The 18,196-nt window shown below is 50.2% G+C and overlaps 1 protein-coding gene across 1 annotated transcript in view; it reads right to left on the bottom strand.

Moving 5' to 3' along the window:
• SHANK3 (SH3 and multiple ankyrin repeat domains 3) overlaps nt 1-18,196 on the bottom strand; it is a gene marked incomplete at its 5' end in the record, with an annotated part of 112,189 nt that overhangs the window by 93,851 nt on the left and 142 nt on the right. Inside the window, 5 exon segments of the mRNA XM_079304483.1 lie at nt 4,867-5,191; nt 13,143-13,209; nt 14,914-14,991; nt 16,656-16,772; nt 17,847-18,057. Of these exon segments, the coding sequence (XP_079160609.1) occupies nt 4,867-5,191; nt 13,143-13,209; nt 14,914-14,991; nt 16,656-16,772; nt 17,847-18,057 (798 nt within the window).

Raw genomic sequence — 18,196 nt, 5'->3', positions numbered from 1 at the left:
TCCATCCCCTTCCCTTTTCCTGCTCCAGCCCCTCCAGCTCTCTCCCGGTGGGAAAACGTGTGCAAAGAGTTAAAATCCCAAAATTCCAGAGTCTGGATAAGAATTCCAAGGACACCGAGCCCAAGAGCGGAATTCCAAGAATTCCTTGGACACTCCCAGGGACGGAAACTCCAAAATTCCCTGGGCAGCCCCTGACTGCCCTTTCCATGGGGAAAAAAAATTCCATGAGCAAAAAGTTCCACCATCAAAAAAATTCCACGAGGAGAAATAATTCCATCAGCAAAAAAAAAACTTCCACGGGCAAAAAAATTCCATGAGGGAATAAAAAACAATTCCAGGACTGAAGCTGCCCGGGTGGGGTTGGATGTTTTCCATGGGAGTGAATTCCTGGGATTTCTTCCAGCAGAGCTTTTCCCTTCATCCCTTTTATCTCCCCACACCAGGAGCCTCCAGGCCCACATTCCACAAATCCGGAGCTCATCCCGGATTTCTGGAATGAGGGATAAATCCAATTTATTTATTGAAATTCCCGGTGGGTCTGGGATTTCTCCACGCTCGATGTTCGCATCCTCCCACCGGGATTCCCACGGGATTCCGAAGGGAAAGGGAATTTTGGGAAGGAGCAGCAGCCCTTGGTTTTGCGTTCTGTGGAATTTTTTTACATCCTGCATTCCATCCCCTTGGAATTCCAGGTGGGGTTGTTGGGATTCCGTGGAATTCCAGCCCGTGGAAGCATCCGGCTGGATTTGGTGCTTCCATTGGGAATTGTCCCGTTCCAGGTTGGAAAAAATTCCTCTGGAATAAACTTGGAATAAATCCCCAGAGAATTCCCATTCCAGGGGGATGATTACACCACGATATTCCCCAAAATCCCTGCCCAAGCATCCAAGGATCCCAAATTTGTGGGATGTTTTAATTTCCGTGGGAATGATCAGAATTCCAGGTGAAAGATTCCAGGATTGGTTTGAACAATGTTTCCCTTGGGAATTCCCAGAATTCCTGTCCCCCTTTTCCAGGATTCCTGACCCCTCTTTCCCAGGGAAAGGAGCCCAAATCCTGGAAAGAGCATCCAGAGGGAGACAGGGAAACTCATCCTGGAAAAAAAAAAGAGGATTGGGAGGGACCTTTTCCCTCCAGAATTCCATGGCAGGTGGGATTTGGGATCTGCTCCCAGGAAATCCCAGGAAACAGCCTTGAGCTGTTCCAGAGGAATTGTAGGTTGGAAGTTGGGAAAGAATTCTGAATTTTCACACAGAATTGGGAATAACTCCTGAATTCCCACAGAATTGGGGAAAATTCCTGGATTCCCACTGAATTGGGGGAAATTCCTGGATTCGCACTGAATTAGGGAAAATTCCTGGATTTCCAGACAGAATTAGAAAGAATTCCTGAATTTTTACACTGAATTAAGAAAAATTCCTGAATTCCCAGAGAACTGGGGAAAATCCCTGAATTCCCAGACAAAGTTAGGAAAAATTCCTGTTTTTTCGCACAGAACTAAGCAAAATTCCTGAATTCCCACAGAATTGGGGGAAAATCCCTGGATTCCCAAACACAATTAGGAAAAATCCTAAATCCTTCCCAAATCCAGAGGGGACCTTAGGGATCAAAAAAACTGGGAATGGGGCTGGGATGAACTTAAGGAATGAAACACCCAAAGGGAATAATTCCCACAGAATTAGGGAAAAATCCCCAAATTCCCAAACACGATTAGGAAGAATTTCTGAATTCCCACAGAACTGGGGAAAATCCTTGAATTCCCAAGAACAATTAGAAAGGATTTCTGAATTTTCACACAGAATTAGGAAGAATTCCTGGTTTTCCATGCACAACAAGAAAAAATTTCTGAATTCACACAGGACTGGGGAAAAAGTTCCTGATTTCCCCCAAAAAAATCCTAAATCCTTCCCAAATCCAGAGGGGATGTAGGGCTCCAAAAAAACTGGGAATGGGGCTTGGGATGAGCTTAAGGAATGAAATATCCAGAGGGATGATCCCAGCACGAGGAGCTGGGTGGGGAAACTCGTGGTGTTGGAGTGGGATTGGGAAAAGCACGTGGGGAATGAGTCACAGTCACAGCCACGAGGGAGGAGGGATCCAACTAAAAACCTGGAAAAAACCCATGGAAAAGTTCTGCTGTCCCAGCCCTGCTGCTCCAGGGACCCCCTGAAATTCTGGGAGAAGCTCTGGAGAGCAGGAAAAGGAAGGGAGATGGGAAGGGGACAGAAAACCTTGGAATGAAAAAATCGGGATAACACTGAATATTCCCTGGAAAACTTGCCCCAAAATCCGTTTTCTCTGTGATTTTTTCCAGGAAAATGGGAGAGGACTCAGGTAATTATGGATATCCTTTGCCATGGAGCTAAGGGGGTTTTGTTGGGAATTAAAACTTCCAAGTTTTTTTTTTCCAACTTGAACTGCTCAGAACCCTCCAGTTGCAAACCTGGGGAATTTCTCCTTCCCCAACTCCATGGAAAGAATTCCATCATCCTTCTATCCCTGGGAAAACCTGGAAATAAGAGAGCAAAACGCTCTTTTCTTGGGTTATTTTCCCTGGAGCCAGCTCCAGGAATCCTCAGGAAGTTTGGACAAGGAGTTGGGCAAAGCTGCTCCAGGGAATTTTGGGAATATTTCCAAGACTATGGATTATAAAATCCCAAATATTTTTGACCTCTCAATGCGGATTCTACTCTGGATCTGCCTCTGGCACATCCCAAATTCCCGAGTTTCCCAAATTCCAAGGCCAATTTGGAGCAACCTGGGATAGTGGGGAGTGTCCCTGCCCTTGGAATTGGGTCAGTTTTAGGATCCTTCCTATTCCAGGATTCCAAGATTCCCACAGAATCCTCTGATCCAAATCCCCCAACACATGAGGGGCACCTGAACTGGGAATTGTTCCCAATCCCAGCCAAACCAACATTCCTGTGGGATATGGCTGGCAGGGATGAGGAGCAGTGGGATAACTTGAGGTCCAATCCCAAACCACTGGTGCAATATCCAAAATATCCATGATATCCATGATCTGAGCATGGGATGGTGGGAAAATCCCAGTGAAAAACCAAATTTGAAACTGGGATGCAGAGGGATGGAGGGAAGGAAAAACCCAGGAAAAATTCAGGGGAAAACTGGATCCCTGATCCATGGGATTGCATTCCCAGCTGCATCTAATTCCTGGGATTCCATTCCCAGCTCTAATTCCATCAGATCCCATTCCCAGATCCATTTAATTCCATTGGATCCCATTCCCAGCTCTGTCTAATTCCGTGGAATCGCCTTCCACGCTCCCCCAATCCATTACATCCCATTCCCAGCCCTGATTCCTTCAGATCCCATTCCCAGCTCCATCTAAATCCTCCCCCACCCCAGTAATCCATCAGATCCCATTCCCAACTCCATCCCATCCTTCCCATCCCCTCCTAATCCATCAGATACCATTCCCAAACCAAATTCCATAAAATCCCATTCCCAGCTCCATCTAACTCCTCCCACACCCCCATAATCCATCAAATCCCATTCCCAGCTCTAATTCCATCAGATCCCTTTCCCACCTCCATCCCATCCCTCCCACGCTCTCCCAACCCATCAGATCCCATTCCCAGCTCCATCTAACTCCTTCCACACCCCCATAATCCATCAGATCCCATTCCCAGCTCCATCTAAGTCCTCCCACACCCCCATAATCCATCAGATCCCACTCCCAGCTCTAACTCCATCAGATCCCATTCCCATTCTCTAATCCCACCAGACCCCATCCCCACCTCCGTCCCACCCCCTCCCAATCCATCAAATCCCATTCCCAGCTCCATCTAACTCCTCCCACACCCCATAATCCATCAGATCCCATTCCCAGCTCCATCTAACTGCTCCCACACCCCCATAATCCATCAGATCCCACTCCCAGCTCCATCCCGTCCTTCCCATCCCCTCCTAAACCATCAGATCCCATTCCCACCTCCATCCCATCCCTCCCACGCTCTCCCAATCCATCAGATCCCATTCCCAGCTCCATCTAACTGCTCCCACACCCCCATAATCCATCAGATCCCATTCCCATTCTCTAATCCCACCAGACCCCATCCCCACCTCCGTCCCACCTCCATCCCACCACTCCCACCCCCTCCCAATCCACCATTCCCCAACCCCACACCCCATTCCCCACCCCACACCCCATTCCCCACCCCATTCCCCACCCCACACCCCATCCCCAACCCCACACCCCATTCCCCAACCCCACACCCCATTCCCCACCCCATTCCCCACCCCACACCCCATTCCCATTCCCCAACCCCACACCCCATTCCCCACCCCATTCCCCACCCCATTCCCATTCCCCACCCCATTCCCCACCCCACACCCCATTCCCCACCCCATTCCCATTCCCCACCCCATTCCCCACCCCACACCCCATCCCCAACCCCACACCCCATCCCCAACCCCACACCCCATTCCCCACCCCACACCCCATCCCCAACCCCACACCCCATTCCCAACCCCACACCCCATCCCCAACCCACACCCCATTCCCCAACCCACACCCCATTCCCCACCCCGCACCCCATTCCCCACCCCATTCCCCACCCCACACCCCATTCCCCACCCCACACCCCATTCCCCACCCCACACCCCATTCCCCAACCCCACACCCCATTCCCCACCCCACACCCCATCCCCACCCCCCACACCCCATCCCCACCCCATTCCCATTCCCCACCCCATTCCCCACCCCACACCCCATTCCCCACCCCACACCCCATCCCCAACCCCACACCCCATTCCCACCCCATCCCCAACCCCACACCCCATCCCCAACCCCACACCCCATTCCCCACCCCATTCCCATTCCCCACCCCATTCCCCACCCCACACCTGGCCTTCCCGCGGCTGCTCCTCCTCAGCGAGGGCGCCTCCGCCTCCCTCTCCTCCTGCACCCGCTGCAGGGAGGGCGAGCGGCTGTGTGCGCCGCGGGCGCTGCCCGGCCCGGCCCCGCTGCCCTCGGCCGCCTCCTGCATCTGCAGCAGCAGCTGGGCCGGGAGGCTGCGGAGGGACGGCACGGGCGAGTGCGGGGAGCCGCGGCTCTCGCCCTTGAGGTTGTTGTCGCTGGCCGAGCGCTGCAGGACGCGAGGAGACGCCAGCCCGCCCGAGCCCAGCAGCCGGCGGCGCTTGGTGTAGCTGGGGGTTTCTCGGAAAGGCACTGGGGGGAAATGGGAATGGGGGTTAGGATGGGAGTTGGAGGTCTGGAAAGGGGTTGAGTGTTGGGGGTTTCTCGGAAAGGCACTGGGGAGAAAAAATGGGAATGGGGGATGAAGGTGGGAATTGAAGGAAAGGGATGAAGTGTTGGGAGTTACTTGGATAGGCATTGGGGAGAAAAAATGGGAATGGGGATTAGGGTGGGAGTTGAGGGAAAGGGGTGAACTGTTGGGATTTACTTGGATAGGCATTGGGGAGAAAAAATGGGAATGGGGGGTTAGGGTGGGAGTTGAAGGTCTGGAAAGGGGTTGAGTGTTGGGGGTTTCTCGGAAAGGCACTGGGGAGAAAAAATGGGAATGGGGGATGAAGGTGGGAATTGAAGGAAAGGGATGAAGTGTTGGGAGTTACTTGGATAGGCATTGGGGAGAAAAAATGGGAATGGGGGTTAGGGTAGGAGTTGAAGGTCTGGAAAGGGGTTGAGTGTTGGGATTTATATGGATAGGCACTGGAAGGAAAAAATGGGAATATGGGATGAAGGTGGGAATTGAGGGAAAGGGGTGAAGTATTGGGGGTTACTCGGAAAGGTACTGAAGGGAAAATGGGAATGGGTATTAGGGTGGGAGTTGAGGGAAAGGAGTGAACTGTTGGGATTTACTTGGATAGGCATTGGGGAGAAAAAATGGGAATGGGGGTTTGGGGTGGGAGTTGAAGGTCTGGAAAGGGGTTGAGTGTTGGGAGTTACTCGGAAAGGCACTGAAGGGAAAATGGGAATGTGGGATGAAGGTGGGAATTGAAGGAAAGGGATGGAGTGTTGGGAGTTACTTGGAAAGGCACTGGGGGAAAGAGATGGGAATGTGGTGTTAGGATGGGAATTGAAGGTCTGGAAAGGGGTTGAGTGTTGGGAGTTACTCAGAAAGGCATTGGGGAGAAAAAATGGGAATGTGGGGTTAGGGTGGGAATTGAAGAAAAGGGATTAAGTGTTGGGAGCTACTTGGAAAGGCACTGGGAACAAAATTGGGAATGTGGGGTTAGAGTGGGAATTGAAGGCCTGGAAAGATGGGAAGATGGGATTAGGTAGGAATTGAAGGCCCCAAAAAGATGGGGAAACAGAAAGAGGGTTGGGAGTTTCTCGGAAAAGCAGTAGCAAAAAAAAAAAAAAAAAAAAAAAAAGGGAATATGGGATGAGGCATGAATCAAAGGCCAAAAAATGGGAATATGGGAAGAAGATTGGGAATTTCTCAGAATGGCACCAAGGAAAAAAATGGAAATGTGGGATTAGGTGGGAATCACAGACTCGAAAAAGATGGGAATAAAGAATTAAGTGTTGGAAATGTGGTTGTGGAAAGAGAAGGAAGAGGGTGGGAGAGAAGGAAGATTGAGAGAATCCGAATATGGATCACCAGTGGGAGGGCTGGGAATGGGTTGGGAATGTTGGGAATGTATGGCAGGGTTGGGAATTCCTGTGGAGTTGGGTTGGGAAGAAGGGAATGGCCAAGGAGGGGACGATTCCACACTGGGAAGATGGTGAAGGAGAAGGTTGGGAATTCCTGTGGAATTGGATTGGGAAGACAGGAATGGTCTCCATCTGCTCCCAGCACTGGGAATCCACGGGATCCATGGATTGCCACTGGGAAGGGTTTGGAAGTGGAACCTCCGTTCTGATGGACCAAGCCAGGACCTGTGGAATTCCCAACAATCCACATCCAGCTGCCACTGGGATCCACATTTCCACAAATCCTGGCTGCTCCTCCTATTCCAAGCCCTCATTCCAGAGCTCCAGGGAAAATCCAGCACATGGAATAAATCCCCAATGACTCCCTGCTCTGAATTCCCTCCCAATCCTTGGGAATTCCAGGATCCACCTGGAAGTGCAAACTCTGCCTCTGCAGAGGGACCAGGGGTGGAATCCCCATCCTGGAGGGATTTCAGGTGGAATTTGGGAACACGGATCAGTGGTGGCCTTGGAAATGCTGGGAATTCTTGGATTCAATGTCTTAGAGGATTTTTCCAGCCTAAACAATTCCGTGATCCATGAAACAGATCCAAATGTTCCGGAAAGTGAAGATATTCAGCCATGGGGTCCCCGCACTCCAAAATTCCAGGAAAATGAGATTTTCCAATATTTTGTTTAATGAGCTCATTCCCATCCTGAAATTTAACATCCCGGAAATTTGTCCAGCACCTGTGGTAAAATTTTGGAAATATGGAATCGACAGCATCCAACCCATTCCTGGCACCAAAACATCAGGAAAAACATGGATTGCTCCCACTCCAAGCCAGAACAGAGGATTCCAAGCCCTCTGGATTCGGGATATTCCCCGAGCCACCATTCCAAGGTCTTCCAGAGGTGAATCCTGAGGATGCTCCGAGGCCACCAGGAGAAGGAAAATCCCGGGATTGGGAAGGATCAGGCCATGCTGAGCACGGCCGTGCTTGGAATATTTTCCAGAGGAATATTTGCGGTTCAAAGTCCGAGGATTTCAGGCTCCTGGAACTCTTCCCGTTGCCGTGGCAACGCCAGGCGCTGGTTCTCCCATGAATTCCAACCTCGGGTGTGGGAATTTCTCCCGCCAGCGGCGTTTCCTGGATCCTGTTGGGACCCCCTGCCCTCAGCCCCCACGTCCAGGCATTCCCAGTGGGAAAACTGGATGAAATCATGGAATTTCAGAGGCAGAGGGGTTGGAAAAGCCCTCCTAGACCATCAATCCCAATCAGTGCAAGGCCACCATTGATCCGTGTCCCCAAATGCCATTGGGAAGGATGGATGTCCCACCAAGGCCATCCCAGTGGGAAAATGGGTCAAAATTATGGAATTTTGGAGCCAGAGGGGTTGGAAAAGTTCTCCCTGACCATCAATCCAACCATTCCCAGCACTGTGGGGTCACCTCTGATCCATGTCCCCAGGTGTCACTGGGAAGGAGGAATGTCCCACCAAGGACATCCCAGTGGAAAAATGGGTCAAAATTATGGAATTTTGGAGACTTTAGGGGTTGGAAAAGCCCTCCCTGACCATCAGTTCTAACCAAGGCAAAGGCCACCTCTGATCCGTGTCCCCAAGTGTCACCTGCGAGGATGGATGTCCCACCAAGGCCATCCCAATGGAAAAATGGGTCAAAATTATGGAATTTTGGAGCCAGAGGGGTTGGAAAAGTTCTCCCAGACCATCAATCCCAATCACTGCCAGGCCACCTATGATCCATGTCCCCAAATGCCAATGGGAAGGAGGAATGTCCCACCAAGGCCATCCCAATGGAAAAATGGGTCAAAATTATGGAATTTTGGAGCCAGAGGGGTTGGAAAACCTTTCCCAGACCATCAATCCAACCATTCCCAGCACTGTGGGGTCACCTCTGATCCGTGTCCCCAAATGCCAGTGGGAAGGAGGAATGTCCCACCAAGGCCATCCCAGTGGAAAAATGGGTCAAAATTATGGAATTTTGGAGACTTTAGGGGTTGGAAAAGCCCTCCCTGACCATCAATCCCAACCACTGCAGGGCCACCTCTGATCCGTGTCCCCAAGTGCCACCGGGACAGAGGGATGTCCCACCAAGGCCAGGTGTCACCAGGCACAGGACACCCACAATTCCCAGCGGGAAAATCCCGGGAAGGAGACAACAGAGGAGCAAAACTCCGAGCAATTCCCACAATTGTCTGGATATTCCTCCCCACACTTTTCCCAGACTTTCTTCCAGGTCTGTTTCTCCTGGCAAAACAAAATCTCGTCTGTTACCATGACAGCGCTGCTTGGAGCAGCCCCATCCCTGTTTTCCAAAGGAAAACACTGATTCCTGCTTTCCAAAAGGGTCTGGATGCTCCATGGGATGCACCCAAAGCTCCCTGAGGAATTCCAAGCCTAGAGATGCTCCAGAGGCTCCCGAAAATTCCCGGCAGCCGGAGGGAGGGAAGCGCAATCAGCGCTCCGAGGTTTGTTTGGATTCACTGCTTCCATGATAAATATTCATGGGAAAGAACAAGGAGTGCAAATGGCTGCTCGGTTCCAGGCCACGATTCCAGCTTAATCCTGGAAAATTCCAGAGGGAAACAGGGAAGGAGCCTGGAATGGCTCAGAGGGGAAAAGGAGAGAATTCCCAAAGCAGAGAATTCCCACATTTCCCAAGGTGGAGAATTCCCAAATCATTCCCCAAAGTGGAGAATTCCCACATTTCCCAGGCTGGAGAATTCCCACATTTCCCAAGGTGGAGAATTCCCAAATCATTCCCCAAAGTGGAGAATTCCTACATCTCCCAGATTGGAGAATTCCCACATTTCCCAGACTGGAGAATTCCCACATTTCCCAGACTGGAGAATTCCCACATTTCCCAGACTGGAGAATTCCCAAATCATTTCCCAAAGTGGAGAATTCCCACATTTCCCAGATTGGAGAATTCCCACATTTCCCAGGCTGGAGAATTCCCAAATCATTCCCCAAAGTGGAGAATTCCTACATTTCCCAGGATGGAGAATTCCCAAATCATTCCCCAAAGTGGAGAATTCCTACATTTCCCAGGATGGAGAATTCCCACATTTCCCAGACTGGAGAATTCCCACATTTCCCAAGGTGGAGAATTCCCAAATCATTCCCCAAAGTGGAGAATTCCTACATTTCCCAGATTGGAGAATTCCCACATTTCCCAGACTGGAGAATTCCCACATTTCCCAGGCTAGAGAATTCCCAAATCATTCCCCAAAGTGGAGAATTCCTACATTTCCCAGACTGGAGAATTCCCACATTTCCCAGGCTGGAGAATTCTCAAATCATTCCCCAAAGTGGAGAATTCCTACATTTCCCAGACTGGAGAATTCCCAAATAATTTCCCAAAGTGGAGAATTCCCACATTTCTCAGACTGGAGAATTCCCATGGAATGTCCCACACTGGAGAATTCCCACATTTCCCAGAATGGAAAATTCCCAGGACATTTTCCAAACTGGAGAATTCCTGCAGCACTTCCCAAACTGGAGAATTCCCAGGGCATCTCCAAGACTGAACAACTCCCATGGAATGTCCCAAACTGGAGAATTCCCATTTCCCAGACTGGAGAATTCCCAGGACAAGAGGGAGCGGGAAATTCTCGCTCTGCTGAATATTCCAGATCCCAAAGAAAACATGGATGAGCCTGGAATCCTCCTGGGAATCTCCCGTCCTTCCTCCCTCTGCACTGGGATCTCCAGGTCCCACCTCAACCCAGCCCTGCTTCCCACTGGGAATTCCACAGGAAAAATCCCTCCATGAGCATCATTCCAATCCCAATCCTACCCAATTCCTGCTTCCAACATCCCTTCCCTGATCCCATAAAATCCTGGGGAACTGACACAAGCAGGAGCCATTCCCTGCTCCCACAAAATTCCTCAGCTCCTCCCAAACTTCCAATCCCTAATTCCAATCCCAATTTCCAATCCTGATTTCCAAACCCCATTTCCAATCCCCAGTTTCCAAATTCCCAAACCCCAATCCCTATATCTAATCCCAGTCTCTAAACCCCTTTCCCAAACCCCTTTTTCGAACCCAAAATCAAAACCCCATTTCCAATTCCAATTTCCAAATCTTATTTCCAATCCTGATTTCCAAACCGAAAATCCAAATCCCTTTTCCAAATCCAATTTCTAATCCTGATTTCCAAACCCCATTTCTAAACTTCAATTCCAATCTCAATTTCCTGTCCCCATTTCCAATCCCCTTTTCCAATCCCAGTTTCCAAACCCGATTTCCAAACCCAAAATCCCTTTTGCAAATCCAGTTTCTAATCCTGATTTCTAAACCCCATTTCCAATCCCCATTTCCCATCCCCATTTCCCATCCTAATTTCCAAACCCAATTTCCAAACTCTTTTTCCAATCCCTATTTCCCATCCTAATTTCCAAACCCTTTTTTCAACCCCCTTTTCCAATCCCCATTTCCCACCCTAATTCCCAATCCCTTTTTCCAATCCCCATTTCCAATCCCCATTTCCCATCCTAATTTCCAAACCCCTTTTCCAGTCCCCATTTCCAAACCCCATTTCCCATCCTAATGTCCAAACCCTTTTTCCAAACCCTTTTTCCAACCCTCTTTTTCCAACCCCCATTTCCAGTTCCTTTTCCCATCCTAATTTCCAAACCCTTTTTCCAAACCCTTTTTCCAGTCCCCATTTCCAATCCCTTTTTCCTAAACCCCATTTCCCATCCTAATTTCCAAACCCCTTTTCCCAATCCCCATTTCCAAACCCTTTTTCCAACCCCCTTTTTCCCAATCCCCATTTCCAATCCTCTTTTTCCCAACCCCCTTTTTCCAGCCCCCTTTTCCCACCCTAATTTCCAATCCCCATTTCCAAACCCTTTTTTCCAGTCCCCATTTCCAATCCCCATTTCCAATCCCCATTTCCCATCCTAATTTCCATAACCTTTTTTCCAAACCCCTTTTTCCAAACCCTTTTTCCAAACCCCTTTTCCCATCCTAATTTCCAAACCCCTTTTTCCAACCCCCTTTTTCCATCCTAATTTCCAAACCCTTTTTTCCAAACCCCTTTTTCCAAACCCCTTTTTCCATCCTAATTTCCAAACCCTTTTTTCCAAACCCCTTTTTCCAAACCCTTTTTTCCAACCCCCTTTTCCCATCCTAATTTCCAACCCCCTTTTTCCAGCCCCCTTTTTCCATCCTAATTTCCAAACCCCTTTTTCCAAACCCTTTTTTCCAAACCCTTTTTTCCAAACCCTTTTTCCAAACCCCTTTTCCCATCCTAATTTCCAAACCCACTTTCCAAGCCCCGGGGAGCTCCTGGCTGTGGGCAGGACCATCTGGACCTGCTGCTCGGGTTGGAATTAGTTTGGAATTCTTCCCTGACCTATTTTTTATCCGGAGCTGATTCCCAGACATCCCATTGTTCCTGACAGTTTTCTGTGCTGTTTTTCCTGCTTTTTTTTTTTTTTTTTTTTTTTTCCCGAGGAAAATCAGGAGTCCCACGTGCAGATTCCAGCAGAGGAGGATTTAGGCTGAGCTTTGGAGGTCGTTTATTCCCAAACTTTTTTTCTTGGATTAATTCCATAACCTTGCAGGCAAAGGAATTGGCAGGCTCTTCCCAAAATCCTTCCTGACTTTTCTATCCCACCCCAAATTTCCAGTCATGGCTGTCGGGATTAAGGGGAAAAAAAAAAAAGTGAGAAAGGATTTTTGGGATTGAGCCAAGCTCAATTCCTGCTGCGAATTCTCTAAAAACGGATCCTTGTTTTCCTTCATTTCAGTGTTTTCATGGAATTTCAGGAATTTGGGTGGGAAAGGACCTTAAATCCCACCCAATCCCACCCCTTCCCAAGCTATTCCAACCTTGGATATCCCAGGGGCAGCCACAGGGAATTTTTTGGGAATTCTCCCAGCCAGGAATTTTTTCCCTAAATTCTTTTTCCAGCTGTTGATCCCACGGCTCCGTTCCTTTGTGATAGAAATTCCCACTGCTCCCTCCACTGGATCCATCGGGATCATCCAAGGAAACACAACAAGTGTGGATTTTATTCCTGATCCAAACCCATTTTTCCCTGGAATTTCTCCCATAGGGACATGGGAAGGATGGGAAAGAACACCCAAGGGACCAAAATTCCCAAAATATTCCTTAAAAAACCCAAATCCAACCAGAACAACACCCACTTTACTCCCATTCCCAGAGGATTTTCCCTCCTTGCCCCAAATCCCTGGATTTGGGAATGAAATCCCTCATGGATGCAAAAAGAGAGGGAAAAAAAATTCCAGATTTTACAGTAGAGCAATTCCAGGATAATTCCAGACCTTGGGAATGTCAGCCAGGCTGGAAAAACAGCCTGAACCCCACAGGAATCTCTCAAACACTTCCAAGATCCATGGGAAAACCCATGGATGCAACACCAGGAAAAATCCATTCATTCCCCCAAATCCATCCTTGGGATCCAGAGGAAAAGGGGGAATAAAAAAAGGGGAAAAAAAGGGAAAACCGGGAAAAATCCAACTCACCAACATCGGACTCTTTGTGGGTTTTGATGATTTCCGCCAGCTCGAAATTCCCTGCAATGATTGCCACCTGGAAAAGAGCCAAAAAACCGGGATGAGGGAGCTTCCATAGGGATGGGAACAGCTGCTTTCCGTGGGGGAATTCCAAGGATTCTTCTTCAGCCTCGGATCATCTGGGAATTCTGAGGTGCCGACGCCTTCCCAGGACAGTGTTGGGGTGGTGCCGCCTTGGGGACAATCCAGGTCCCCTTGAATTCCCAGATTCCAGCCAGGAATTCATCCCAAACCCTGGAATGCTCTCAAGGTGTTGGGTTTGGGGTAAATCCGTGGAATTTGGAGGAGGTTTGGGATCAGCCAGGATGGCTGGATGTGTCCCCAAGGGCCACATCCAAAGGATTTGGGGATTTTTCCAGGGGTTGGGAATGACTCGGGCAGCCTGTTCCTGATGGGAGGGGATTTCCCAGCAGCCAAATTCCCAAATTCCCAAATACCTAAATCTCCCAAATCCTCGAGTCCCCAAATCTCCAAATCCTCAAATCCTGAAGTCCCCAAATCCCCAAGTGTCCAAATCCTCAAAACCCCAAATCCCAAATTCTCCAAGTCCCCAAACCCCCCAAAATTCCCAAATCCCTAAAATTCCCAAATCCCCAAATCCTGAAGTTCCCAAGTATGCAAATCCACAAATCCCCAGATCCCCAATTCCCAAAATTATCAAAATTCCAAATCCCAAAGTCCCTAATTCTCCAAATCCCCAAATCCCAAAACCCCCAAATCCCCAAATTTTGAATCCTTAAGTACCCAAATCCCCAGGTGCCCAAATCCACAAATCCCCAAATCCTCAAATCTCCAGTTCCCCAAATTCCCAAAATCTTCAAAACCCCCAAAAGTCCCAAATCCCCCAACCCCCTAAACCCCTAAGTTCTCAAATCCTGAAGTCCTCAAGTATCCAAATACCCAGATCCCCAAATCCTAAAATCCCCAAATCCTCAAATCCTGAAATCCCAAAGTCCCTAATTCTCCAAGTCCTAAACCCCCCAATCCCCAAATCCTGAAGTCCTCAAATTCCCAAGTGTCCAAATCTTCAAAACCACAAATTCTCCACATCCCTAAATTCTCAAGTCCCCAAACCCCCAAATCCCTAAATCCTCAAATTCCAAATCCTGAAGTCCCAAAGTCCCAAGTTCCAAATCTAATTCTCCAAGTCCCCAAATCCCAAAATACCCAAATCCTCAAATCCCCAAATCCTGAAGTGCTCAAATGCCCAAATCTCCAAGTCCCCAAATCCCAAAACCCTCAAGTCCCCAAATCCTGAAGACCCCAAGTATCCAAATCTCTAGATCCTCAAATCCCCAAACCCCCAAACCCCCAAATCCCCAAATCCTCAAATCCCCAAATCCTCAAATCCTCAATTCTCTAAATCCCAGAGTCACAAAATCCCTAATTCTCTAAATCCCCAAATTCCCAAATCCTCCAAGGACTCTCCATCTTTTCCAAGGATTTTGCTCCTTTCCCAAACACTCCATTCCATCCCAAAACCTCCCATCCCCCCAAAAAATCCACAATTCCCCCTTCCCACCTCCATATCCCACAAAACCCCTCCATTCCCATCCTCATCCTGGAATTCCACGTGTTTTTCCTCCTTCCTGCTCTGGTGCTCATCCCAAATCCCACCCCGGTGGGACAAATCCCAGCTGGAAAAAAATCCCTGGATCCACGAGAGAGCTGCAGTGGGGATACTGGGAATCTCCATGGGATTCCTGGGAATTCTGCTCACCTGGAACGCCGTCTGGCTGTTGTAATTCCGGATTTCCTTGCTGGCTCCTCGGAAGAGGAGAACCCGGGCACAGCTTTCCTGGGGGAAATAAAAACCAAAAAAAACCCCTGGAATTAGACCAGGATTGGGAGCAACACATCTGGAAAATTCTTTGGGAAAAGAGGGAGAGGATGAACATTCCCTAAGGATTTGGTATTCCCGACCCGAAAGCGAAACAAGTTATCATGGAATTCCGGGATGGATTGGGTTGGAAAGAATTTTTGGGATCATCCAGTTCCAGATTCCTAGGATTCTGTCCCTTCTCCAAGGATTCTCTGCCTTTTCCAAGGATTGTCCCCCTTTTCCAAGGAATTCTGCCTCTCTTCCAAGGATTTTCCTTCTTTTTCAAGGAATTCAGTGCCTTTTCCAAGGATTCTGTTCTTTTTCTAAAGATTTTTCCCCTTTTCCAAGGAATTCTGCCCCTTCTCCCTGGATTCTGCCCCTTTCCCAAGGATCTTCCTCCTTTCCCAAAGATTTTGCCCCTTGTCCAAGGATTTGGCCCCTTTTCCAAGGAATTCTCCCCCTTCCCTGAGGGTTCTGCTCCTTCTGTGGGAATCATAAAAGATTAAACCATGGAATGTTCTCTTGGAAAATCCCAAACCTGGCCAGGACTCCAAGGAGGAACGAGCTCATCCCGGGATATGGAATGCATCCCCCCTCTGGATTTGGGAATGGGGAGATCCAGGAGAGTCCCAGGGTGGTGTCACCTCCCCTGTGATGTCCCCCATCCCCAAATCCCACAGATTCCACCTTGGAATGAACCCAAAATCGGGGGCTCCAAGGAGGAACAGCCTCATATCCGGACAGGGAATGGATTCCACCTCTGGATTTGGGAATGGGGAGATCCAAGAGTGTCCTGGGCTGGTGCCACCTGCCCCACCCTGTCCCTGTCCCCAAATCCCACAGATTCCACCATGGGATGGAACCTTAAATCGGGAGCTCCAAGGAGGAACAGCCTCATTCCAGGACAGGGATGGATGGATTCCACCTCTGGATTTGGGAATGGAGATCCAGGAGTGTCCCAGGGTGGTGCCACCTCCCCTGGGGTGTACCCTGTCCCCAAATCCAGATTCCACCACAGGATGGAACCCAAACCCAGAAGCTCCGAGGAGGAACAGCCTCATCCCAGGACAGGATGGATTCCACCTTTGGATTTGGGAATGGGGAGATCCAGGAGCCCCCACAATGTCCTCTGTGCCCAAATCCCAGAGATTCCACCCTGGAACCCAAACTCTGGAGCTATGAGGAGAAACATCCTCAAACAGCTTTTCCAAGTGCAGGGAATGGATTCCACCTCTGGAATTGGGAATGGGGACATCCAGGAATGTCCCAGGGTGGTGCCACCTCCCCTGGGGTGTCCCCTGTCCCCAAATCCAGATTCCACCACGAGATGGAACCCAAACCCAGAAACTCTGAGGAGGAACAGCCTCATCCCAGGACAGGATGGATTCCACTTCTGGATTTGGGAATGGGGAGATCCAAGATTATCCTGGGCTGGTGCCACCTCTCCTGGGGTGTCCCCTGTCCCCAAATCCAGATTACACCACAGGATGGAACCCAAATCTTGAAACTCCGAGGAGGAACAGCCTCATCCCAGGACAGGATGGATTCCACCTCTGGATTTGGGAATGGAGGTCCAGCAGTGTCCCGGGGTGGTGCCCCTGCCCCGGGTGTCCCTGTCCCTGTCCCTGTCCCTGTCCCACCTGGTTGTAGAGGGCGCAGATGTGCAGGGCCGTGTTTCCTGAGGCGTTCTGCGCCGTCATGTCCGCTCCGTAGAACAGGAGGTGCTCCAGGTGCTGCACGTGTCCGTAGCGACAGGCCTGGAGGGAAAACAGGGACAAACTGTCCATGGCTGCCAGGAGAACGTTCCCAGGGTGAGATCCCATCCCTGTGGATCCCATCCAGGCAGATCCCATCCCACCTGATGGATGTCCATCCTGGGACACCAGGAGAACATTCCCATGGTGAGATCCCATCCCTGTGGATCCCATCCCTGTGGATCCCATCCCACCTGATGGATGTCCATCCAGGGACACCAGGAGAACATTCCCAGAGACCAATCCTAAACCTCAAGCATGGCATGACCCCATCCATGGACAACATTCCCATTGCCAGATCCCACCCCTTTGGATTCCATCCCTGCCAATCCTGTCCCTCTGTGTCCCATCCTTGTGGATCCCTGTGGATCTCAATCCTGCAGATCCTATCCCACCTCGTGAATCTCCATCCATGGATACCAGGAGAACATTCCCAGAACAGAACCCTAAACCTCAGGCATGGAATGACTGCATCCATGAGGACCAGGAGAACATTCCCATGGCCAGATCCCATCCCTGTGGATCCCATCCCTTCAGATCCCACCCCTTAGGATCCCATTCCATCCCACTAGTGGATCTTCTGCCAGCCCCATCCATGAGCACCAGGAGAACATCCTTATGGCCGGATCCCACCCCTTTGGATCTCATCCCTGTGGATCCCACCCCTTTGGATCTCATTCCTGCAGATCCCATCACTGTGGATCCCACCCCTGTGGATCCAATCCCTTTGGATCCCATCCCTTTGGATCCCATCCCTTTGGCTTCCACCCCTGTGGATCCCATCCCTGCAGATCCCATCCCTTTGGATCCCACCCCTTTGGATCCCATCCCTTTGGCTCCCACCCCTTTGGCTCCCACCCCTTTGGCTCCCACCCCTTTGGCTCCCACCCCATCCCACCTGGTGGATCTCCTGCCAGGCCCATCCATGAGCACCAGGAGAACATTCTTACAGCCAGATCCCACCCCCTTGGATCCCATCCCTTTGGATCCCACCCCTTTGGCTCCCACCCCTTTGGATCCCACCCCTTTGGATCCCACCCCTTTGGCTCCCACCCCTTTGGCTCCAGCCCATCCCACCTGGTGGATCTCCTGCCAGCCGTTCTCGTCCACGCAGCCCAGGTGGGCGTAGTCGTGCAGCAGCAGCTCGCAGCAGTAGGGGTCTCCCCCCACCATGGCGCTGTGGTACAGCGGGGTCAGACCCCGGCTGTCCTTGTAGTCCGGGGACGCGCCCAGATCCAGCAGCGTCTGCCGGGAAAAGAGGGGAAAATCCCGTGGGAATGGGAGAGGCCTGGAGGGAAATGGGGGGAGGGAGGGAAAGAAGGGGAAAGGAGGGATGGAAGGATGGAAGAAGGGGGGAACAGGAGGGAAGAAAGGAGGGAAGAAAGGAGGGAAGAAAGGAGGGAAGAGAGGAGGGAAGAGGGAAGAGA

The sequence above is a fragment of the Erithacus rubecula genome (assembly GCF_903797595.1).
Source record: "Erithacus rubecula genome assembly, chromosome: 4".
NCBI lineage: Eukaryota > Metazoa > Chordata > Aves > Passeriformes > Muscicapidae > Erithacus > Erithacus rubecula.
The sequence above is the reverse complement of the archived record's forward strand: the minus strand, read 5'-3'. Positions and strand labels throughout refer to the sequence as shown.